At 37.5% G+C, this 16,907-nt stretch overlaps 1 protein-coding gene and 1 long non-coding RNA gene across 2 annotated transcripts in view; both read left to right on the top strand.

The window, feature by feature from the left end:
- The window catches only part of LOC140138976 (uncharacterized), a 43,609-nt gene that overhangs the window by 12,596 nt on the left and 14,106 nt on the right, over positions 1-16,907 (top strand). Inside the window, exons 7-13 of the mRNA XM_072160760.1 lie at positions 1,485-1,601; positions 2,510-2,623; positions 3,620-3,733; positions 4,374-4,487; positions 5,951-6,073; positions 8,040-8,156; positions 8,612-8,725. Of these exons, the coding sequence (XP_072016861.1) occupies positions 1,485-1,601; positions 2,510-2,623; positions 3,620-3,733; positions 4,374-4,487; positions 5,951-6,073; positions 8,040-8,156; positions 8,612-8,725 (813 nt within the window). The remainder of the gene's footprint in view (positions 1-1,484; positions 1,602-2,509; positions 2,624-3,619; positions 3,734-4,373; positions 4,488-5,950; positions 6,074-8,039; positions 8,157-8,611; positions 8,726-16,907) is intronic.
- LOC140145989 (uncharacterized) lies at positions 10,210-12,674 on the top strand. The gene is made up of 2 exons (XR_011858164.1): positions 10,210-10,666; positions 12,365-12,674. It is a non-coding gene; the product is annotated as an uncharacterized lncRNA (long non-coding RNA).

The following is a 16,907-nucleotide window of genomic DNA, read 5'->3' as shown; positions in this document are numbered from 1 at the left end:
TGCATTTTACAATTTTGTTGTTGAAAGATACGGTCATTGAGTTTTGCTGTGAACAATTAAAATACAATGTTTTTAGAATACTATTAGGCATATATGTTAGCGACAAATGACAATTTGGGAAAAGCTTGACCACATTCATTAGGCTATTCCGTACCCCTACTCAACACAAAAGTTGGCAATCATGAGAGTTACCAAATCTTTTAAAGACCCCCTTTGAAATGATTTTTCATCAAATTTACCCCCTTTTTCATGCAAAATGGAGGACAAAATTTGGCCCAAAACAACCCGTTTTTTGTGGTTTTCAATGACTAGAATTTCCAACACCACTTTTCAATAACTAGAATTTCCAACACCTCTTTTCAGTGACTCTAAATATTGACATAAAATTACCGGATTTTCCCAAGTCCCCCTGTTATCCAAATTTCGCGGACAGTGCAAATTAAGTACCCCCTATTTTGCTGATTTCACGGTCAAATTTCGCGTACAGTCCAAATTAAATACCCCCTATTCTCCCAATTTCGATACTGGTAAAAAATTACCCCTTCTCCGCGCTATTTGGTAACTCTCATGGTTGTCAATTTTTGTGTTGAGTTGGGGGGTGGGGTGGGTTCCGTACCCCCGTATGGAAGAAATGCATGCCCATAATCTCCCACAAAGGGGTGTAGAATTTAAAAAAGGTGACATTTACTCTTGCCTGTGTGTGGAATATTCAATCCATGCCTTCCATAGGAGGTGTATGGATTTCAGCTGGGATAGTCCATTATAGAAGGAGATCGAAAATTATGGAAAGATTATCTTCGTCCAGAATAAAAAATGGAAGCTTAATAATGTCCAATGTCCTCTCTATCATGTCTATTTGTCATTTCCAACTCGTGGTGTAAATCCGTTTTGTCATCCTTTATGTTGCTCAGGAGTAGTTAACACTATTTTCAATTTATAAATGTTCCTGCAGATATTAATGAATGTACGGAGGGAACGCACAATTGCCACGTGAACGCAGATTGTTCGAATGAAGATGGTGGTTTATCGTGTACCTGTAGAGCAGGGTACAGTGGAAACGGGGGAACTTGTTGTGTATTGGACTATTCCATTTGAAATTATGATCTTAATCTTCCTTACACATGGCACAGGGGGTGTAGATTTAAATTGGAGTCTCCCATTCAGGTAGCTCCATTTCATATTCACACTCCCTGTGCATAAGATTAAGGCCATGCTTGCCATAGTGGGTGTATTTCAACTTGAACCTCTGCCATCAATGATCCACACATCATTGTAATATTATTAATGATAGTGACTGTTATAGAACATACATTTGGGACACATTTGGATATTCGGGTGTATACTTGGGATACATTTGGGTATATTTGGGATAATGTGGATGTACTTGTTAGATATTTGGGTGTACCTGGGAGACATTTTGGTGTATCTGGGATATATTTGGGTATAAGACTACTTAATATCGGTTTTTGCTTTTATGATTTTAGATATTAATGAATGTGAGAGCAGTCCATGTGGTTCAAATTCTGTATGTACCGACAATATAAACAGTTATACGTGTACATGCGATATTGGATACACATGGAATGGAACTAGTTGTACAGGTAGGTGTAGCAAAGACGCAGTATCTGCAAATAATCATCCTATGTGCATAACCGACTTTCTTACATGCCTCTAAATGGTTAATTACATCGCATACACATATGAGTAACCAATAAAAAGAGAGCTTTTATAGACATGTTAGATTTATAATTTTAAGCTTAATCCATTTCAGGCTACTGACTATTCTTACCATATCTCTGATTGGCTCAATAATTACATATAGTCAACATAGTTCTTAGATACCGATATTCGACCAGAAATACGCAAATACTGCATTAAACTTGAAGGGTTTTGAATCAGTCTGCCTCCAAAGGCAAATGTAGTACCTATACGTAAACCCATACAGCATATACAGCATTTGTAGGTTTCATTTTTCTCATAAGCAAATGCAAAAGTTGTTGCTAGTAATTTTCGAAAAATAGATACCGTAAACGTTCGCCTAATAGGGCTATGGGCTCCCTTGATATATGTTGAATTTCAGGCACAACCTAAAAGTGCCCTCTCGTAAAATTCCCACCAGCAAATAAGGTCAGAGGAAGGAGCTCTCTATTTGCACGTGAAATTTACCTCAAGCAAAGGAGCCCAAGTGCGCCAACGGGCGAATCTTTACGGTATTGCATTTTAAGAATATTGCGATTTTATATGTAACAAAACAGTCAGTTTTCTTTTATGTATTACTTACTCGCTAAAAATAGACCTGTTATCCTTCATGAAATCGTGACTCTTAATTGCAAAAAGAAGGGAAAATCTAATGTCTTAAAACTTAATATCTAACATACTTTCAACAATAGTCTTAGTTGTTTTCTGTAGATATTGGTTTTGGAGAACAGGCATTGACATTCATAATTGATTTATAAAACAGTGACATTACGTCATTATTCAAGTTCTCTTATTTTCACCTATTTGACAGACACCAGTGAGTGCTCAAGTCAGCCTTGTCAAAACTCTGGTACTTGTGTGGACTTAGTCAATGGATATAGATGTGACTGTATGGACGGATTTGAAGGTGTTCGTTGCGACACTAGTAAGATAATTAAACAATTTTTTTAATCACATCTAGAGTAAGCTTGAACCAATTTTTTACTTACGAAGGCTGACTTAAGTATAGAATTTGTAACAGAAAACCCTGTCATATCAGTGTAATCCAAAAGTAAAATGAGGGAGAATGAAAATTGACACCAAAACCCAAAGACATCAGTACATTAATTATTTGATACTCTAATAGCCAAAGTTCATGAAATATGAGCACTCGTTTGTAAAACGACCCTTCGAGTTTCAAAATTTAGCCGTACAATACATATGGTATACAAAATAATTTAGTGCAATCTGGTTTTGGGTATCACTAACTTCTACACACAAAAAAGAAAAGAAGGAAAAAACAAAAAACAAAACAAAACATACACATTCAAACCAACATCATTATTTTAATGTATGATATGACTTCCCCCTGAAATGTACTATGTACCTTGTGATGTGAATTTTCAGGCGACAAAAGTCATTTTCTAAAATTTTCAAATAGTGATTTAGATTATAATTTGTTTAACTGTTAAATATTTCCCTAATTTATATTCAGTTGCCCAACCGACCAACCGCGTATTATTTGTAGGTTATTTTCTTTTCTTGTAAAAATTAAGTTTTCCTCATAAAAATAATACGTTATTGATATATTCTCGTGGCAAGAATACAATAGCCTATATGAGGCCTTTCTGTAAAATGATATGTGCGATCAAAAATAAATAGTTCCTATCATGTGAATACCACTATTATTGATTTATAATTCTATAATAATTATAAACCAGTGGTTTTAGATTTTAATCGTTAATTTTAATATCCATTAACATGATTGCGTATGCCGAATTGTAATGTGGCATTAAACTTTGTTGCCGAACCATGCAATAAATGATTAAAGAGTTTTACTTCAACACTATACTATTTTTCGTTCACCTGGAACGTTTTCACTAGTTCGTCTAGCGTCTTCAGCAGGTGCTGTGATGATATCTTGTCTGTTTATTTATTTCAGATATAAACGAGTGTCAAAGTACCCCTTGTACGAACGGGGGTACTTGTGTTGATGCAGTCAACGGCTACGGGTGCACGTGTTTACCTGGCTATACCGGCCCTATTTGTGAAACAAGTGAGTTGAAATGATATCCCAGCAAGCAAAAACAATAGTGTTTTTAAAACGTTGTAAACGTGTTATAAACGCGACTTGGTTTTGGTCAAAACGCATTTTAATGAAATAACATTTAAAGGTGATGAAAACGTTTTACAAGAAGAAATAGTAGAACAATATTTGAAAAATGTTATCAAATGTTATTGCAAAACATTGTTAGTAAATGTTATTGCAAAATATTTTATCAACACTTAACTGATATTATGTTACAATGTTTTGCAGTAAGTTTTCAGAAATGTTTTCTGAATGTTTTTAAGCATTTTATACCCTATAACCAAACGTTTAAACGTTTTATGTAAACGTTTTATGTCCTTTCACAATCTTAACAGTGTACTGAATTCCAGTGCACATTTGTTAAATCAATTGCAATATACCATCATGAACGGTTATAATAATTGAAATAACAGCCAGCATAGAGATATCAGCTGAAAGCATTCAGAACGACAACAGTATTAACTGTTCGAATCATGTCCAACACTGTTCTATTTTGTGTGTGTACTGCTATCTTTAAGTGTCACGGTGAGATTGTGTTGTTGCATTAATTACATTGTGTAAATGAATATTGATTCTGATATACTAAGTATAACATATCTTGTTGTAGATATAAACGATTGCAACCCGAACCCATGTCAAAATCAAGGAACTTGTGATGATTTAGTTGGCGACTACCAATGCGCATGTGCCAATGGATTCAATGGACGTAACTGCGAGCATGGTACGTAAGCTTGCGTACTAAAGTATTAAAAAAAAATTTTCAATCTGATTTGGCAGTGACGTCAGTGCGCATTTCATTGGGCCAACTCCAAATCGCTAGCGTTCGCTCTGGCGTAAACTCGCACTCGCTTAAAGACAATACGCAGATGTGCGCGCTAAACATGCTAAACATCTGCGTCACTGTCACATCATTGCGAAAAGTGGTACATTACAAAGCATACCAGTTTTAAGTAAAAGGGGCGTGGAAAAAGCAGAACTTAGAAAATGTGGTGTATTCAATTATCGAAATAGTTTTATTCCAATGAAAATCTTTACAATCATTCTTTTGTGTCAAACAAAACGAATTCTTCTTCAGATTTGGGGTCAAATTTCATTAAAGGAGTCATTTCCGGTCTGAAAAAAAAATTTAAAAAAAAAATTCTGTCTAAAGTTACACATTACAATGACGACACTTGTACAAAAGCATTGTTATTAGTCAATGTCTATTAGCTGTTAACAAATTTGGGGTAAAAGGTCATTAAGGGGTCACATCCGGTCCAATACAAAAAAATCTTCAAAATACTTCTGCCACAAACGACATAGCAGAGGGACTCCACATGCATTGACAATAGCCAATGTCTATAGGGTGTTCACAGATTCGGGGTTAAAGGTCATCAAGGGTCACTTTCAGTCTAAAACCAAATACTTCCAACAATTTTTATTAGCCAAGAAGAACATACCACAGTAACGGTATGTTCACACTTGAATTGCTGTGACCAATTATTGTATATGTGGTATTTTTTATTTGAGGTCAAAGGTCATTAAGGGTTTACTTTCGGTTTAAACCAAATACCGTCAACAATATTATTAACAAGGAAAACATAACAGAGAACCGGTATGTTCACACCCGAGTTGTGGTTACCCAGTGTATATATGGTATTTTTTTTATTTGGGGTCAGAGTTCATCGAGGGTTTCCTTCCCGTCAGAAGCCAAATACTAAATTCACACCCAAATTGTTGTTATAAAGTGTAAATATGACATTAAGGGGTTATTTGCGGTCTAATACCAAATACCGTCAAGACTTTTTATTAGCCAGGAAAAACATATCAGAAAGCCGGTTTTCAGACATGAATTGTTGTTATACAGTGTATATATATGTGGTATCTTTTATTTGGGGTGAAAGTTCATTAAGGGGTCACTTCAGGTCGGAGACGAAATACCTTCAAACTGCATATGCCACAAACAACATAGCCGAGTGACGCTAATTGCACACATGAATTAATATTAGCCCGTGTCTTTAGGATGTTCACAAATTTAAGGTCAAAGGTCATTAATGGATCGCCACCAGTCGACTACAACGAACGACTGTCTTCTTGGTCACCGGACAACCTCATGTCTAGTTATTTTTCTTCAGCCGTTCAAAATCAGTAAACATGAAGCACTTTTGGATAACTCTTAATTTAATAATGTTCTTTTTCCTACAGATATCCACGAGTGCAATACTGGGGATCATGCATGTGACATAAATGCTTATTGTACTAATACAAATGGAGGATATGACTGCACATGTATACAGGGTTATTCGGGAGATGGTTTTACATGCACAGGTAGCTATTACCATAAATCTACTCTGGAAATTGCACCTAATGAAAATTAATTGCACCCCAACTTGAAAAGTCAGCTCCAAGAAAAAAATCTGAATTCCAGGACTGCTTACCTCATTTTGCTTATTATAGTCTTGTTTGGCGAAATATTTCCTTCACTCTTATGCCCCTGAAAAACTTTCTTGCCATTTGCCACTTCAGCAAGCGGTACACAGTGTCATCGCCCACATATCCTCATGACAGAAATCGCCATGATGGTAGATCGAATCCACTTGTTCTTCAATAGCCACGCATTTTGTTCCGACCTGTTTAATAGCTTTGAGACGCATAGTGGGCCGAGTGACATCCGACTAAGGCTATTGACAATAGACCGGTGACTGACCTCTGTAGATCTCAGTGAGCCTGGTACGTCATCTGCATTAGACTGCCTCCACCAGTGGTCCACATTGCGGTTGTAACGTGATATGTTTCGTTACCCCGATTGTTTACGAATGAGTGCAGCTGTCTTTCTGTTCTGCACATATCAGATTTGAAGTTTTGTCAGTTTTTGATTTCAAAACGCAGAGTTGTTTGTCAATACGCTCGCTAACGACTATCATGTTCTTTCAACACATATATTCAAGTGCAAGCCTTAAAATTGGATTTTTTAGAAAGTAAAAATTACGAGAGATATTCATCATTTTCTACCCCGGTATCCAAAGATTTATCGTCTGAATATCAAATCGTGCATAGCACATATTTATTTATTTATTACATCTTCTTTAGCCTGGGGATACCCAATCAGTAATAACAATGTTTTCCATGGGTGCCCAGGGGGCAATACAGGATACACGTGTATCGATCCCGGGTATTGATTTAGTTTCCCCGCTGTACAATGTAATTATTTATCAGGCGATGTCGATGTGCTGTATGACGTATCAGCCAATGACAAGCCTTGATTGTGTCCCTTTGTCTGCAATAACAGTATAAAACCACCATTATATTAATTATTCTAAGTTCTTCAATACAATTATTGTATATGTATATTAAGCATGGTGAAATAACTGAAACTGAAACAATTTGGCCAGAATAATCCAATCTGCTAATATCAAAACCACGGGGCGATTGATTGACAGTAACGCCAGATTGATTGACAGTGACGCCAGATTGATTGACAGTGACGCCAGACGCAAACTAGTATTTTTAATTCGGTCTTAGTTTATAGCAGTATTTAATGCCTTTGTTCATTAAAATTTGTAATTATATATTTTCCCATGGTAAGCTAAAATGTTTTGTACTTATGAATTTTCAAGTTTGTCCCTTTAAATATAAATGCATTAACACCTTTGTACCTCTAAAGTGTATGCCATTAAATGTATATAATTTTATTTATTTATATAACCGGGCACTTAGGATAGCGTTGCCTATTATTTTATTTTATTTTAATTTTATTATTGATGTGGCTACCCTGTATAATAATGGAATCTCAAATAAATGATACACGTTTTTGCTTCTAATATTCTGACTGACGGTGATGGACCGTGGCCTCAGAGGCTCAACATGACCGTCGGTAGATCAAATAGGCCGTCGGTACACGACCGGCCTTGGTGAAAAAAGTGGGGTCAACATTGTACATAAGTTGGGCTAATATGGCTGTTTACGTTGATAAAAGTTAGGGACCGTTCACAAACACTTGTTAGGCAGGGGGGGCTGATGCACACAATTTTCCTTTAGATCTCAAAATTATCATGGCACCCTTTTTTGACATAAAAATTAGTGGTCAACTCCATAGAAAATCATATAAACTCAATTTTCCAGGAAAATTTGTGGTCAATTTTTTCAAGGCCCCCAAAAACTTTTAAGGTCCCCTTTTTGCATCAGCCCCCCAACAAGTGTTTGTGTAAGGTCCCTTTAATAGTACACATATATTAAGACCATATCGGAACATATTTCAATACCAAATGTTGCCTGGTTTCTGTCATTATTTCAGATATAAATGAGTGTGGTAGTGACCCGTGTCAGAATGGAGCGACTTGTTATCAAGGAGTTATGGACTCATATTTTTGTGACTGTGTATCGGGTTATATTGGAACCAATTGTGAACAGAGTATGTTCCCCGACACACACGAACCCCTACGCACACACCCCAGCCACCTTCCCTAAAATATACCCAACCAATCATCACCGCACTCACCCCTACACCTACTTGTAAAGAAATGCGACCGTGGATCTTTTTGGAACAGGAAATACCCAACCATGCAACCACAAACTAATATTACCCGACAAACCAAAGATACACACCGAATGCACATAACATAACATAACATTCAAAGGGTCCCCCTACCCTAACAAATGTGGACAAACGGCGAATCGTGCGCTGTTTTGCATTTTGGCCGATTCCGACAACCGACACTGTGGTTGCAGTCACCGTAAAATCTCAGATCAAGGTCCACGTTTGCAGGTTTTTATAAACGCTCACACCACCTACTCACACACTCACCCCCACATAACACCTTATACACAGTTCTTTATTTCTTATCGCTGTTTCTTAAAATGTTTCAGATATAAACGAGTGTGATAGTACTCCGTGTATGAATGGAGGTAGCTGTGTTGATGGGGAAAATGGTTATGTGTGCCGTTGCAGTGACGGCTTCAACGGAATAAATTGTGAACTAGGTAATGTTTTACCAGCCTGTTTGTGTTTGTCCCTGTCTAGTTTTGAACATCATTATCATCATTGTCATTAGCTGTCATTGTCATCTACATCTTTTACTATTCTTTTTCGGGTAGTTGTAAATCTAGTAACGTATCGAAACGTATGGAAACGTATGGAAATGGATGAAAAAGGATGGAAATGGATGGAAATAGGACAGGAACGGATCAAAAAGGATGAAAATGGGTCGGAATAAATCAAAATATGACTCGAACATCTCAAAATGAGTACAATAAGAGCTCAAATTCGTCAAAATGTGTTTCACCCGTCGGTCAAAAACAAAGCTCGTCTCCGAAGACTTCACCACTAGCTAGTGCTAGGCGATACGTGATACCAATAGCTTCTCGCATGCTTTAAGCGGCATGGAAAACACTACCAAGTTTCTTCAACTTCATTTAATTATTCAATCAATAAACTCTCTTTCCAGTGGCGGCACCAGGGGGGGGGGGAATGACCCCCAGTCAGAACTCTTGTCCCCTGTTTCTCCCTCTTTATTTTTTTTCTTTCTTTCTTTATTTCTTTATTACTTTCTTTCTTTCTTTCTTTCTTTCTTTCTTTTTTTTTTTTTTTTTCTTTCTTTTTTTTCTTTCTTTCTTTTTTTTTTTCTTTTCTTTCTTTCTTTCTTTCTTTTCTTTCTTTCTTCCTTTCTTTCTTTTTTTTTCTTCTTTCTTTTTTTTTCTTTCTTTCTTTCTTTCTTTCTTTCTTTATTTCATGGGGGTAATACCTACGTTAATTTCTTTCTCATTCTTTCTCTCTCTCTCATTAAATTTTGATTCTTATTGCTTTTTTTTTTTTGTCCTTTTCCTTTTTCTTTCTTTCTCTTTCTTTTTTTGTTTTTTTTTCTTATCTTTGGTTTTTTTTCTTTCATTTTTCGTTTTCTTTCTTTTCTTATCCTGTGTCTTCATTTATTTTTTTTGTCTTCCCTATTTTTGAATTTCTTTCTTTCTTGCTTTTTCTTTTCATGCAAATAAAATTCAAATAATGGAAGGAAAAAAAGAACAATAAGAAACTTAATAGAAAGAAAGAAAGAATCAATTTTCTTTTAATTAATCAATTAACGCATGAAGGAAAAGAAAGAAAGAACAAATTATTCTTCTTTAATTAATATTAAAATATATTAATTAATTAATTAAATAAACAGTTGTACTTCATTTTTCTCAATGACATTTTGTACATAAACATTATGTAGCCATTAGGTTTCCAGTGATATAAAAATCTCAACTTTTTTTGAGAAAAGTGGGGGGATGAGGCTGTGGATCACGAAATGCCCTTTTAATAAACTCCACGCATTCTTTTACCGCCCAAGTCTAAAATCATAAAATGATGACCTCGGTGACCTTGCCCCACTAACCAAAACAAACTTTTGCATAATGAAAATCCTCCGGTCACAATCAACACACTCTCCTCCATGCAATTAGCTACAATTACTCGATGCATATTAGGGCTCAAGAGAAGAGATCGTGACTATCCCTGCATACAGCACGTGAACGCTACAGCAAGATGTATGACGTCATGGCATCAGATTACATCCTATCTTTTAGCGTGTGTCCCCGTTCAGATACTCCAACTTTGAGGTCCTGAACGAGAGGGTAAACATGGGTCGTTAGTGATTTTATGAGAAGATCCCTGTATTATGGGTTTTCCCCTGTCCCCGGTATCTTTTTTTTCACTAACGACCCAGAAATAACAACAGGAAGAGCAAATGAAATCGTGCTACGAAACATGCAATAATGGAAGCCAGCGAAAATTTCTGATCAACGAACTGACGTAACCGATCGATCGATTTGACCTGGCGCAGATGATAAACAAACCACAGTCAGCTGTTTGTCGGACGTCGCCGTGATATTTTATGCATGTATTTTGCAAGGAAATACCCAGTTCAAATCAAAATTTCCCATTTTTCGGTGAGTAAATCATATGTACAATGGATGTTTTTAGTAAAATGAGCTTGACACGTTCGTTCTTATAGTATTTTTTGCATGTGAAAACTGGTTTGGAAAGTGTTACGATCCCACGTGTGTTGTAATACAATGTACATGATGTGATGTGTATCGAGTGTTCAGTAATATTTCCAAGCAAACGAGACATCATAATATTTCTTCTTCAAGGAAGATTTTCCGAAGAAATATTTGAATTGGGGGTTTGGTTTTTAATTCTGAAGAGGGAGGGATGTTTGATAATATAACTTTTACAGCTTCTGAGATGTCGACATGTGAGATGTCACCCCAGTAAAAAACATGATCAAAAAGCTAAGCTGCATGGCTGATTGCACGTAAACAGTACTGTACGTGTGATATTCAGGCTTTTGTATTTGAGTTTTTACAAACATGCATGTTGATCGTAATATTTTTTCAAGGAAAGATTTTCCGAATTAGAAATTGGTAAGTGGTTTGGTTTTTGATTCTGAAGAGGGAGGTATGCTTGACAAATCACTTATACAGGTTTTGACTCTGAGATGATAATGTCTCATGATGATGTCCCAACAAAATATTATAATGTGAATTTATACATGTATGTAGGCTACATTCAGGGATCGTTTTTGACTCGGACTTTGGGGTTCTGCAATGATTGTGAGCCCGGGGGGGGATTTTCAAACGGCTCGCCAAAAATTGCTTGCCCCCCCCCCTCTCGACCCGCCAAAAATCGCTAGCCCCCCTCTCGGCCTGCCAAAAATTCTTTGCCCTTGCGCATATTTTTCGGGATTCCAAAACAAACCATAGGCCTATGTGTTACGAGTGCAGCACGCAGGAAAATTAAATTCATATTTAAGCGTTTCAGTACTGTTTTCCTAAGCCTTTTTAGAGCGTTTTATTTAACAGGTGCCCCATGAATGTGTGCCAAAATTGCTTCCCCCCTTGGCTTGCCAAAAATTGCTTGCCCCCAATTTTATCCTCCCCCAGGGCTCATGTTATTCAGAGATGATGTTCCGAAATAAATAATAATGTGAATTATGTAGGCTACATTCAGGGCCTGTTCACAACCACTTGTTAGAGGTGGGCCTGATGTAAAAAGAAAAAAAAATCACATACTTTTTCAGGGCCCCTTTCGGACCTAAAATTATTTTCAGCAACCCCCCCTTTTGGCCGTGAAAAAAGTATTTCAACCCATAGAAAATAGTGTGAACCTAAGTTCTACGAGAAAAATTAAGGTGATATTTTAAAGGCCACGTACCCCTTCAGAGGGATAAAAAAGTTTCATTCAGGCCCCCCCCTTTTTGCATCAGCTCCCCCCTTACAAGTGTTTGTGAATGGTCCCCATCTCATGTCATCATAAATAAGGGACCGTTCAAAAACACTGTAAAGGGGGACAAGATGCAAAAAAGGGGGCTTGAAATTTTGTATCCCTCTGAACAGGGGGGTGGTGACTTAAAAATAAACCTTTATTTTTCTCGTAGAACTTGGGTTCATACTATTTTCTAAGGAGTTGACGGACATTTTCACGGTCAAAAGAGGGGGGTCAGGGGTGGCCCTGAAAATAATTTTGGATCCAAAATGGGCTCTAAAAATGTGAATTTTTCTTTTTACATCAGGATTCTGATTTAAAATTATACTTTTAACAAGCCTAATTTTTGTTCTTTGTTTATTTTTGCTCTATATAAACAGATAATCAAGATTCGAGAAGATGACCCAACCATGAAACGACGCGACCTAAAGAGGTTTCAGATGAGCCCCGAAAACCGAAGAATGGATACATCCAGTTCTATGCCCTCAGCTTGCAAACTATCTTACCTTCAACAATGTTAATACCAGAAATCACAATCCACTCTCCCTCGAAAGTACCATATACCAGAATGAATTGCTTCCAGTAGGTATTCTTCTCGAAGACTGCACTGCACAACTGGAACTTGCTCTCTTATACATTTTAACTTCCATGGAAAACTGCTGCATTCCATCACAAGCTTAAGCCAAGTGATTTAAACCTAGTTTCTCGTCCACCCTTCTTTGAAAAAGGAAGGAAGCCCTTCTTTTAAGATGACAGATTTTTCCAAGATGGCCAAGTTTCAAGACAGTATAGATGAGTTGAGTGACCTCAATGTTTATCAACAAAGGCAAGGGACTGGTATACCTATATGCTTGAGTGAACCCCATGCAACCACTACACTGTTCAATAGCCTTACAAAATGTATTGTGATGTGTCAGGAGTTTTAAAAAACACAAGCAAGCCTGAACAAAAATTATAAAAAAGAAAAAAAAGGAGACAGGTGGGAAAAAGAAACGGGTGGGGACGAGAAACTAGCATTTTTTTACTTGGCATTATCAACTTTAAAATCAAATTTTCAAAGTTTTGCATCTTGCATTTAATGGCAGAGCTTAAAATACCGTCAACAACCCTGAAATTTCACAGAATAGCCTTGTTACAAATATTTATTAAGGCGCCAAACAACAACGTACCATGCTGTGCATGTAGATGGAACATTGAATAGGTAAAAATATTGTTTTGTTGCCCTCCACGACTTGTACTGGTAAAACATCCCAGTGCAAAGGAATACTGGGCTGGAAGTTGGGGTCGGGCAGATTTTTTTTTTTTTTTTTTTTGCACTTGGGATTTTTTTTTAAATTTTCATGTATTATTTGTACACTCTAAGAAGTAAAGGTTCTAAAAAGGTTCTAAAGTTGTCCTCTCACGAGAACCCTTTGAGGTTCTTTAAAGAACCAAAAATGGTTCCAAACCCTTCGAAAATGGCTCCAAAAATGTGATACAGAACCGTTTTCGGTTCTTTAGAGAACCTTTAAAAAATTAAAGAACCCTTTTGAGAGGGTTTTTCTAAGAGGACAAAATTTATTTTATTCTATTTAGAACCTTTATTTCTTAGAGTGTATAAAATGTATACACAGGTGGGGAAGGGAAAGTTTAGAAAGTTCAGAAAGAATCCCTAAAATATTGAGCCTATTTTGCAATTTCTAGGAACAAACTCTCTTTTAAATACGGTACTGATTTGCTCAATTTTGTATTTTAACACTTCTTACAAAATTATTCATTGTAAACATTGTTGAATAAAACACACACTCATGTACATTTGCAAAAAAAAAATGCAATTGAATCATTGTGTCTTTCTGTGTGGTGCAATTAGTAGTGTAGCTGCAGCTTGTCAATCGGAAGACCCGGTAGTTAGAAGACCCACTATTCAGAAAACCCATTATTCAGAAGGCCCGCTAGCGGGCTGTATCCAACCCTAACCCTGCAAAGGGCCCGGTAATCAGAAGGCCCACAACTCAGAAAATAACAGCTATACTCAGAAAATATTTTCAGAGTAGCGGGCCTTCTGATGAATGGGTTTTCTGATTAGCTGGTCTTCTAGTTAGCGGGTCATTTTAAATGAAAACAAGCCCGCTATTTAGAATTTGACGGGTTTTCTGAGTGACTGTTGCCCCCCTCCTGGTCGTGTAGCTTGAGTTTTTTTAGAGGGGGCAAGACAACTTTCAAGGAGAAAATGATTAAAAATGGGAAAATGAGAACTTAGTTGGGGGGGTGGGGTTAAGGGAGTACCAACGTGGGTGGGGTGGGTAGACTATTTGGCAAACCATTTTGAGAATTATCCTCCTCACCCATACAAATAAGTATATTGCACAGCCCTGTAACTAACTATTTTGGGAATTTTACGAACATGTTACAGTCTTGGCTAAGACCTGGCAGGACGGGACACTATTCTCTTGTACAACCCCCCCCCCCAGTTTTCACCCCTAACCCCCGGTAACTGCCGGAAAGATCACAAAGCATGCATAATCGACTTCTCAGATCGAACCTGGATTTCTTTGGTACTGTGCTCCCCCGCATATGACCTGACACTGTTGAGATTAACTGTTTTGTAACATCTCGTGTAGATCCCCGGCCCTTTTGAGGTGCATTACTTCCCCGCAACAGTCCCGGCTATAACCAGGCAGTGGGGGTGGGGGGCACATTGAGCGGCTACACAGGGCTGTCAATGTCATACATTGTCAAAATAAATATTGTCCACACCCCCTACACACAGGGCCGGATTTACCATAGGGCCAGATGGCCCGGGCCTAGGGCCCCCAAATTTTGGGGCCCCCAAAATTGATCTGTGCAGTGTGCTTCTTCCATTTTAGCCGGAAAACACCAGTATTTGGCCAAAATATTGTACAAAAATTGCAAAATTGTGCGCGCTTTGCGCCCACTAGGATATGAAACTTGAGTGTACATGCCTTCTTCGCAGTGCGTTTGGGACCCTCCAAATTTTGGCCTGGCCCAAGGCTCCAAAAAGGTAAATCCGGTCCACTTTTTTTCTAAGATTTTTGAGCACCGTAACGGGTAAAAATAATCAACCGTCAAAATCAAATTTATTTGACGACCAATAATTTCGTCCCAGTACTAGGCCTTTTCTAAAAGTTGACAGCCAAACCAGGTCCCCGCTATTGCCCGGTGGCGTGGGGGGAGGCAGGGTTACAATTTACAGCTGCATTAATACCATATAAATGGGAGGAGGTCTGTGCAACAATTATCCACCTGGGGAGGGTATACTATAAAGTAATTTCCCATGCAATCATGATGATAGTCAGTTGATGGGACCACTTTGCTTGTATTCATGTGTTTTGATGCTATATCATATCCAGAAGATTTGTTTACATAATTTTCAATCAGAAACGTGCATAGCCTGCATTTTTCAAGTAGGTCCCTACTTCTGTCTGAGATATGAAATATTATTGCATGTATCGTGTACTTGTTTGTGCCACTGTGAGATTCGTAAGTATTAATGCATGGCGATACGGTAGTGGAATTCGGCAGGTATCGCGGACGGAATCAAAACTTCAGATGGCAATTTTGCTTTATTGTGCAACATTTGGACCTTGCATACCGTGGAATATTTATTGGTATGTTGTTTGCTATTGAAAAATGAGCACATTTCGTGGTCCTTCGCTCATGATGTTTTCAGATTGCTATCCCGGCCGGCCGTGAACTGAACACTGCACAAGTCAGTACAGTAGTACGGCACTACTGTTTACGGCACCAGAGATTGCATGCACTGATCAATCGATACCCGATAACAAGTGAACAACGTATCACGTGTGTATCATGTGATTTCACAACTCAAGAGTAGCGACCGCAAAGGCCCACGCAAAGGGTCACGGGATAGGGCTCAATGCTCTGTACTGCTTGGGTGACGTGCTCTCCCTATGCGCCGGTGATTTGAAAATTTCTTCGTTTATTTTGTACGTTTTTGCGAGTACCTTTGCATCAATTTCGATCCATGTTGGAATATTTTGACCCGTTACCATCCATTCTTACCCATTTCCATCCGTTCCTACCAATTTCCATCCTTTTTCATCCATTTCCACCCGTTTCCATAGGTTTCGATACGCTACCAGATTTACAGATACCCATTCTTTTTCATAGTCATTAGGCGTGGCAAAGTCGATTTTGAGTTTCCCGTCGCCCGCCCGCACTTCATTTTCGGGCCCGCACTTGAATTCATTATTGCGATTTTCGAAAAATAAAAATAAAAACTTATCATTTTTACCAAAAAAACGATGAAAAGCCGTGCATTTTTAGTGGAAAAATCAAATTCAAAACATCGATTTCGCTACCGGCAGTAAACTCATTGCGGCCGGTTGATTGGCGTGTGATAGTGATAGCCTAGATCCTGTAGGCCCGGTTCGCAACGCTTTGTAAAATGTTGACGTCGCAGTCCTTTTCCACGTGCGTATCATATACTGGACTGAAAAACTAATGCTGTCATTGACAGATCAATGATTCTACAGTGCTGTTCGCGAAATCGCACAATGAATAGTGATGTTTGTGCGAATTTAAAAAAAATATATTGATTCTGGTATTTTTGGATTTCTTTTCATAAATATCAATCATATATTTTAAAATAGTACTTGGTATCGTTTTACATTAATTTTACTGTACAAAAATGGCAAAATTTATATATTTCAACTCTGCTCTATTGTGACACTGTTGCGCGAAATATGCGGTCGAACAAAAATATTTTTCAATGTCTGAGTTTTTATTCTACAGTGCTGTTTGTGACTTTGCACAATATCGTTGTTTTTGGTAATTAAAGAAATATATTAATACTGTTAATTTTATATTTGTTGTCCAGATTGATCAATTATTTATTTTTAAATAGTATTCGACATAGTTTTAAATTAAATTTAATAAACAAAAAGAGCAAACTATTATATA

The sequence above is a fragment of the Amphiura filiformis genome, chromosome 2 (assembly GCF_039555335.1).
Source record: "Amphiura filiformis chromosome 2, Afil_fr2py, whole genome shotgun sequence".
NCBI classification, from domain to species: domain Eukaryota; kingdom Metazoa; phylum Echinodermata; class Ophiuroidea; order Amphilepidida; family Amphiuridae; genus Amphiura; species Amphiura filiformis.
This window is presented reverse-complemented; position numbering and strand designations above follow the sequence as displayed.